Source organism: Chamaea fasciata, unplaced genomic scaffold (genome assembly GCF_029207755.1).
Source record: "Chamaea fasciata isolate MVZ Bird 193981 ecotype frontalis unplaced genomic scaffold, bChaFas1.0.hap1 SCAF_3, whole genome shotgun sequence".
Lineage (NCBI taxonomy): Eukaryota > Metazoa > Chordata > Aves > Passeriformes > Sylviidae > Chamaea > Chamaea fasciata.
The window spans coordinates 65,631,738-65,640,783 of record NW_027094088.1 but is presented as its reverse complement, the minus strand read 5'-3'; the positions used below and the strand labels follow the sequence as shown (position 1 = coordinate 65,640,783).

The 9,046-nt window shown below is 44.6% G+C and overlaps 1 protein-coding gene across 1 annotated transcript; it reads right to left on the bottom strand.

Moving 5' to 3' along the window:
- Positions 1-266: 266 nt before the first annotated feature.
- On the bottom strand, positions 267-5,611 carry FAM162B (family with sequence similarity 162 member B). Its single transcript, XM_066179352.1, has 4 exons — positions 5,420-5,611; positions 4,859-4,970; positions 1,546-1,654; positions 267-1,338 (listed from the first exon to the last, which is right to left on the bottom strand). The coding sequence occupies exons 1-4, from the start codon at positions 5,535-5,537 to the stop codon at positions 1,240-1,242; spliced, it is 438 nt and encodes a 145-aa protein (XP_066035449.1). The 5' UTR covers positions 5,538-5,611; the 3' UTR covers positions 267-1,239.
- Between the last annotated feature and the right edge of the window lie 3,435 nt (positions 5,612-9,046).

Below are 9,046 nucleotides of genomic sequence, written 5' to 3'. Positions count from 1 at the left end.
AGAAAGAAAATAAAACTGTGATATGAAAATCTCTTTAAGTTAAGCATTTTATATGCAATCTGAAGTGCCCCATCAGTTACAAAGTCTGTTTAAAAATTCAGGGGTTTGGGTTTAATTAAAAGGGTACCATTTGTTCTTCTTAAATGTGAATACTAACTAGCTAATCTATGCAACTATGCAGAGCATAAGATTTTTTTTTATTAGTTCCCTACTCTTGTTACACTGAATCATATCTAATTTTTTCATCATTGCACTTTTGTCTGAGGACTGGTTCATACAGCTTTTTAATTTTCTAGTATTTGCTTTACACACTGTTGCTAGCAGCAATCAAAAAATAGTAATAATGTTGGCACAGAAATGTTTGCTGTAGAACAAGTTTGCAACTGGAAACTATTTATTGTCGGGCCTATCTTAAAAAAAAATACTAAAGATGCACTATTGCCTTTCCTCCATGGTTAATTCTCAGTTGGTTTAAATTTATTGAATTGTACAACTGAGGATTTTTGTAATAGGTCTGCAAATTGATATGTGGACCTAAACTGTGACCTCAAGATTTCACTGAAATCTGGAACGAGAAATTCTAATTACTTATGGCACAATGTCTTCATACAATGCGTGGAAACCAAATTATCTGTATTGACTTCAGATAGTAATAGTGCATCTTTAAATCCAGGCCAAAGGCCCATTACTGTAACAGAACACATATAAAGTAGTATGCAATATTATGGAATGTTAAATCTCCAAATAACATACAGAAACCAATAAAACCTATTTTACAGATGTTGGCTGGATTTATTTAGTGATTCAATAAGTGTTGCTTCTTAAAACTAAAAAATGCAAATGCCATTTTGAATACAGCATTGATGCCAGTGAGTTCCAAGTGGCAATTTGTGCACTGAAAAACTGCACTGTCACCAGACAGAAAACTTGGGTTTAAGTATTTTGTCGTTGTCTAACCAAAGATACCTGACATTCTTAGGAAACTACCTCATCACCTTTAAAACAAATTACTGCTTTTAATCATATGCAAAACATTGATAGTTTTAATTGTATGCAACAAGCATCCAGACTATCTTCCTAATGAAAGAGACCTTCTCTTTCTTTTTGTGATACTGTAGCTGCCCTTACTGGCTCCAGGGTGTACATAATATAGTTGTCCATTTAGGGGTGAAACTCACTAATTGCCCTCAGCAGCAGTTAACTTTGCTCTTCTGAGGATATTCAGCATTTCAAACGAAGTTACTTTGTCTTCGCCTCTGCCTCCAGCTCAGCCTCCCTCCGCCACTTGGCCTTCTTTGCCAAGTTTAAGCTCGTTAAGGACTCGTGACGTGCAGCAGCCTGAGGAAGTAACAATGTAGGAGTAAGGATGCATCCAGGGAAAGCTGTCCAACCTCAGGAATGGGCAACAGCCACCTAGGGTGGCAGGGGTGACAGAGACTAGATTAGCTGAAGCTTGGGCAGCTGTAAGCTGTTGCTCTTGGTTTAGATTTGTGTGCTTTTCACAGAATTAAATTATTTTAAAGTATGCTGCACAGTCATACCCACCTTCTTAGCTGAAGCAATCACTGCAAAACAGGCAATAATTGAGAGCCCAATCATGATGTAACAGGCTTTCACTCGAGCTTTGTTTCTTGCCTTGTCTAGCATCTCTGGCCTGCAATTAAAGTAGTTGAATTGAGTCATTAAAAAAGGCAAAGTATCTCTTCAAAGCATTGCAGACATAACATCACAATTTAAAAATAAATATAGAATTAGCTTCTGAAACAAGCATCTTCAGCTTGCTGCGGTTAGTTATGTATCAGCCATTTTCTGATCCTAATCCCTTTCCCATGGCAAAGCAACATTTAGTGGATTTAGACTGTTTTGGGGTTTTTTAAGCTGGGAAAAAAAATGCTCAGGCAATAAATGTTTGCATTTCAATGCTTGGGGTAATTACACCAGAAGTCATACCTTAAACTCGAAACACAGTGAAAATTAAACAGGGTTATTTGTTTAAAACAAAGTGAGATGTGTATATGTGGTGTCCGATGGAGTAAAAGCAAGCTCCCTTTATTCAAAGTTTAGAAATCAATTACTGCTGTATCTAACCTACATCTACAGGTGGTGTTCTGTAGGCTAAGGACTTTACATGATTGGATTGTTGATTAAAGCAGTTTGTACTACTGCGAGTTAAATGTTTTAGTTCTTTATTAAAGCAGCAGCTGACAGAAAGTGGGCAGCTGATGTCAGCCACCTCCCTATTTCAGGAACGAACACCTAACCAGGAGCAATCTACAGGATTGTTTTTGCTGGTCATCAGAGGTGAAAATAGTGAAAACTGCTGTCCTCTGTTTGGCAGAAGTAGGTGCAAAGGAGGCATTTGACAGCCCAACAATCTGCTTTGTTACAGCTCCCATTTCCACCCTCCTGGGAACCAGCAGTACAGGAAATCATGCAAATTGTCCCAAAACGTTAAGTTTTTTCCAAGCCAAACATGGAAAGTTTGGGAGTGCAGTTTTTAAGATGTTCATAATAATACTCGCTGTGCACCATTTTCCTTTCATAATTTATCATGGGAATACTTTATAGATATATAGATATTTGTAAGATGTAAGTACATTTTATATATATGTATAAATCCAGAACTATATGTATAAAAAGAATAGCTGCATAAAGAATTGATTTTGTGTTCTAAGTAAACGTGATGTAATGCTCTCTTTCCTTAAAAAAAATCCTTTAGATTTACTTCAAAGAGTAACATGGTGGGATGGGGTAGAGCTGGGGATTTGACAGTGCCCAAGAAAGCCTGCACCAAGGCTGAGGGCTGCAGTGCTTTGCTCTGAGGTTCAATGGTGGGAGAGGACAGGTCCCATGAGTGGCAGTGCTGTACCAGCCATCCCTTCCTTGCTAGCACGCACAGGAGGAGCATGTTGTGCACACTCTGTTTCTTGCAGGTGACTAACAATGCCTGCAGTTCTAAGGAACTGCTTCTGGTTTGAACAATGATAAAAATCATCTTCAAAACAAACTGCACATCAGACTGGCATGTAGGATCATTAATCCAATAATCCATTTGTGGCAACAAAAGCAAAACCATTAATGTTATTAGTCTGATGTATTAGCCTAATTATACTTCACAGAGCACTAATTGAAACTCCTCTGAGGCCGATTTTCACTTTCTCCCTGCTTTCTTCATCTGCTTTAAGGAAAACAGACCTTAGAATGTTCTTCTCTAATTGCATATTAGGACCTTTGCTATTCAGTCCTTAATCAAGACTCCAGCTAAACCTCTGCTGAAATCAGCAACAGCTGGGGCTTTTAAAAAAAAAAAAAAAAACAAAAACAAAAACAAAGGAATCACAACAACCTTGAAAAAGCCTGCAGATTTGTTGCACAGTACAAACTCTTGAGCAGTTAAGTTGTGTTCACACATCTTGCTTTCTTTTTTTGACAGGAATTAAAACTGCCACAGTTCAGCCTCAATGTCTAACAATTAACTACGAGGAGAGGAGAGGAGAGGAGAGGAGAGGAGAGGAGAGGAGAGGAGAGGAGAGGAGAGGAGAGGAGAGGAGAGGAGAGGAGAGGAGAGGAGAGGAGAGGGGAGGGGAGGGGAGGGGAGGGGAGGGGAGGGGAGGGGAGGGGAGGGGAGGGGAGGGGAGGGGAGGGGAGGGGAGGGGAGGGGAGGGGAGGGGAGGGGAGGGGAGGGGAGGGGAGGGGAGGGGAGGGGAGGGGAGGGGAGGGGAGGGGAGGGGAGGGGAGGAGAGGAGAGGAGAGGAGAGGAGAGGAGAGGAGAGGAGAGGAGAGGAGAGGAGAGGAGTCTTAAAATTCTAAAAATACTTTGCTCACCCAGAAAGCATAGTGGAGACACTCACCTGCCAGGCCAGAAGTGATTGTTGTGCATGTGTCTGTATGACTGGCAAATGCCATAAAAATAAACATCTCCCGACAACTTGAATAGCGTTTACAGCTCTCTTTGAACCTTCCTCTAGAGGAAGATGGTGAAACTAGCAGCACGAGAGAGGTTAGAATGTCCAGAAAGCCACTGTCCAGCTCAGCAAACTCCAGTGGAACTGTCAGGAACCGGCAAGAATAGGCAGAGGATGTACCTGTTGCTTTTCACAGCTCTGCACCTTGTTTATTCTCAACGTGTCACCCAAGGCAGGGACATACTGGGATGATAAAAAGAAGTGTCCTGGAGAGATGTCTAACACACTATCTAACATCCTAGGAAAAGGGAGCCTTAAACATTAGTGGGATTTCACGTGTTTAATGCCTGACTCCCTTAGGGGTTGCTAGTTTTCAGCAAGGCAGAGAACTGTAGAGTGTGTGTGGTTTGGGTGGGAAGGGACCTTCAAAGACCTTCTAGTTCAGTGGGTCAGCAAGAATAGGAGACCAAGGCTAGGTCAAGTATGCAGTTTTCCTTGATGAGGGATTCTCCTCTCATTACTTCCTTCCCTATTTTTCCTCAAATTCTATAATAAAAAATATTTTGTTGTAAGTCATTCAGTGGCAGCTCCCTTAGAACAGTTTATGCGAGCTATAAACAGAAAATACTGTTTACCAATAACATCCTTCTCTGCACGTTCAGAATGAGCAAAACAAACAAGCCAGTACATAAATGTAACCAAGGCTGTCTACTCAGATGGATCCAGTTCTTAATCCCAGGCTCTAGGGACTCCAGCAAGGAACATTTTCTCATCTTAACCTCTAACTGGGACAGGAAATTCTCTTGCCCTCTAATTTGTTTCCAAGTCTCAGTGTTGTAAAACTGACCGTTTTAAGCTCTGTGGAAAAGCTTTAAATTTTCCACAGGACCAGGATCACACCACTGCTTTCCTTTCAGCTCTATGTTACCCTTGGACAATGCGAGCACACTTACGGGATCCTCAGGGGAATCTCTTCTTCTGTCTTGAAACGTCCAGTCCAGAGAAGGATTTTTTTGTCAAAATTCGAAGGTTTGCAACTTGCAACCACCCGGTGAGCCTGCTCAGCTTAAAGAGTAAGAAGAAAAAAAAAAACCCACTTTGTAAACGGTGCACTAAGAGAGAATTATGACTGATAGTAATGTGTGGAAGGGAAAAACCCTACCCATTTTGGTCGCTGGAGGAGTAATTTAGGGATTAGACCTCCAAATCTCGGCTACGCAGTCGCCTCCACGCCGTCTCTGGAATATCCCCGCACTCAGCGGGTGTTTCTGCGGGTCTGATTCGACCTCTCCGCCGCCCGCGAGTGCGGGTACCCAAGCGAGCCGGAGAACGCTCGAGACCACCCGAGCTGTGGTGCCACCACCGGGCAGCCCAGCCCCGCTCCGTCCCGGCCCCGAGCCGCCCGCCCGCCCGCGCATCTCCCCGTCAGCCCCGGGACGCCGTCGGGGGCCGACCCAGGCGGCTCCGTTTCCCCCGCCCCGGCGCGGCGAGCAGCCCCTTAAGCAGCTCCTTACCGCGGGGGGTGCCCGGGCTCCGGGCGGGATCCCCGGCGGCCGCGGCTCCCCGCGGAGCGGGCAGATGGAGCGGCGCGGCGGACAGCAGCCGCCCCGGGCGGAGGCGCGCCGGCAGCATGGCGAGGACGGCGAGGAGCGCCGAGGAGCGGCAAGACCCTCTGCCACAGCGGGACCCTCTGCCTCGGCCGGACCCTCTGCCGCAGGCGGACCGACTCCGGCCCCGCCCGGCCCCGCCCCGCGAACCCGTCCGGCCTCGCCCGGAGGCGAGGCGAGGCGAGGCGAGGCGGGACGCCGACGCCCGGCGGGGATCGGTCCTCTGGAGAGAGCATCTTGTTCACCTACCGCACTGCGGATTGCAACTCTAGTGTGGAAAGGTCAGCGTCCGAGACAAAACTCGGCTAAAGAAACAGACGTGGTAGTTCAGCTTTATGTTAGGACGTGCCCCTGCTGGAGCGAGTCCTGAGGAATGCCACAAAAACGACAAGAGGCCGGGAGCAGCTCTCCCGTGAAGACAGGTTGGGGGCTGGGGTTGTTCAGCCTGGAGAAGATTCCAGGGAGCCCGTATGTGTTGGGGCTTCGGGCACGAACGGGACGGGATTACTGCTAGGAATTCATTGAGCTTTTATTGCGGCATCAGTCTCATATAAGAGGATGGCAACAGGTCACGTCTGCCAGCTGCAGCCAAAGATTTCTTTGTTATAGCGCATTCTAAAAGTTTTCAAGCCAACAGCGTATTGCTAAAGCTTACAGACAATTGTTTAGCCAGTCACTGAAAGCACACGTACACCTGCTTCAGACAATGCTTGCTTGTATGCTTTCTATTAACAATAGACAATACTCCATTATTAAGCTTAAAACTTTCTACTATCTTGCTAAGAATACTTTTCTGCAGCCTCATGATCTATCCTAGCCAAACTCAAGACTCAGACTATTGTTTTATGTCCTTGCTTGCTATACTATTGTATCTTCTTCTCCTTTCACACTTTGCAGTTACAGCTAATTCTAAGTTCTTCAGCTCTTTCAGTTCCTGGGGCCCGCATCCACAGCTTTCCAGAGCCTCCTTACCTTTAGTATTTCCCACAACCTTACAGCACCTTCCAGTGCCTAAAGGGGGCTCACAAGAAAGATGGAGAATGGCTTTTCACAAGGGCACGTAGTGATTCCTATACCTCCATTACAAGGAGTAATGGCTTTAAACTGAATCAGGATGGGTTTAGATTAGGAAGAAATTCTTTCCTTTGAGGTTGGTGAGACACTGGCACAGGTTGCTCAGAGAAGTTGTGGATGCCCCATTCCTGGAGAGCTGCATGGGGCTTTGAGCAACCTGGTCTAGTGGAAGGTGCTTCTGCCCATGGGAACTAGATGATCTTTAGGGTCCCTTACAACCCAAACCATTTTATGATTCTATGAAGAGTATAAGTTCTGTGACACAAACCTGCCCACATCTGTGTTTCTGTCATTTTACCGCTTTCAGAATGCTCAAATATACTAATCCTCATCATAGAATTTTCTACTTCTACTATTTTCTACTTTCTTTTCCATCTACTTCAACTGAAAAACTTTTTTTTCCCCTTTCACATCCTGGACAGAGTTTTGTTTAAAAAAAAAATCAAACAAAAAACAAACCCTGAAAAAAACATTCAGAGAAATCAGCACAGAATAGATTTCTACTAAATAACAGTCTGTCAGCATGATATTCATGACAGTGTAAGACTCTCTCAACAGAACTGTGTCTGATGCACCAAGCAGTGGAAGATTTTACATCCATCAGCCAAAGCCATAATGGCTGCAGATGAACAGAGGAAGTCCCACTCCCCAGGGATGGATCTGTCTGGCAACAGCTTAAGTCCTGTGCTCAGTGTGACAGCACAAAAGAGGAGTTTTGAACTATTTGTAGCCAAAACCTCCAGCTATCTTTTCTTCAGGAGCAGAGCATATCACAAAAAGGAAGAGATGGACCTCTTTGCATACACCCACACTCCTTGAGCAGCTGTGCTCTCTTTCAGAATGTTGTCAAGGAGATGAAGACACATCAACAGAAATGACCTGGAGGATGATACTTTACCTTTGCTCAAAGAGAGTGGCGTAGTGTCAAGCAGTGCTCCTTGTCCCTGAAGACACAGCAGGGAAGGGTAGGAAGAATTAGCACATCTGGACTGGGCTGAGTGTCATTCATTATGAGCAGCACCCCAGTCACTGCTGTTAGTTACCCCTCCTGATGGTACACATTTAGAGCCACTGTAGTTCCAGTGGTCATCAGCAGAGCTGCTGGGGGGTAGCCTGGAGCTCACATAGTTTCCAGCACTCGTCAAATAACTGCTCCAAAGGTTGTGGGGAGCTGAAAGGCATCTACACAGCCAGAGCTTCTGAAATCTTGAGGGAATTATGCTCTAGAGGAAGACGTCAAACATTTGCTGGCCTTTGTGGTCTTCATTCTCCCTGAAGATATTCTACATTGTTTGACAGTGGCTTCAGAATGCATCATCTAGCATTATTAAAAATGGATGATATAAGCCCAAAAAAGTTTAAATAATGTTTACATCCAGAGCAGCCTCCTGCTAACCTTAACAAACAGCATTTTCCTATTTGATTTCTCTGTGTACAACACTGTATTTGGACAAATTTATTCTCTCTATTGCTCTCAGAGATGGAAAATGTGCCTGTGGGATGTTAGTTTCTGAGAAGTGGTTTCACGATCTTTCCAAAGTCAGCAAGCAGAGCGTGCTCTGGGCCAGAAAAAAGTGTTGGTCCCTTTGGCCTCACATGGCCTGACCTATGGGCCATGGCTCTGGGAGCAGAGGGATAAGACTTTTCTATGACTCTGGAAAGTGATTCCTGTTCTGTGCTCTGGAGATGAAAATCTGTCTCAGGGTCATTTAATGTCCCCATGACTGTCAAGAGGAATGGATTGATAGAATACTTACTGCCCTGGGCAGGAGAGTGTGTACAACTGCTCCTTTGGCCTAATAAACTCCTATTTTAAGCTTTTTCATATCCTCTGTGCAGGGTAGCACAACCCTTTATGTTTTACCTACATTTGATCACTTGCTTCTTTCAGACAAGGCATTTAAAACCATGTAACACATCTTGGTATAATATCTCTTTTTTGCTGCCAAGTCAAGCTCCCAAACCTTACATCCTCACTGCTCCACCATGGACCGTGATTTGCACAGAAGACCTGAGTAGCTAGGGAATTAGATGGAGGATGTAGGGCTCCTTTGAAATTCTGCCACATGTGATGTCTTTCCTCAGAGATACCTCAGTAGAGACCTTCACACTGCTGTCACCAGGCCCTGCTCATCAAGACATTCTCCTCATTGTCCTGCAGGATGATTCCCCTGCCACAAACAGCTTTCAATCTAAAGGATGTTTCTAAGCAGGCTGAGCTACACAGTGGAAACACCTTACAGGTGCATGTACTGCTGCTGTTCAAGGCCAAATAGAAGCTCATGGGGAGAGGTAAGGAAATTAAGTAAGCAAACTCAATTTTAAATATCAATATGGCTTTAATAATTCCCTTTCATATAGCTTCAAGGCATGCTACACTCAACACTTTTGAAAACAATAAATACAGGTACAACATTCCAGCCAAATTAACTTTTCTCACCAGCTGATTGCTGACAGTTA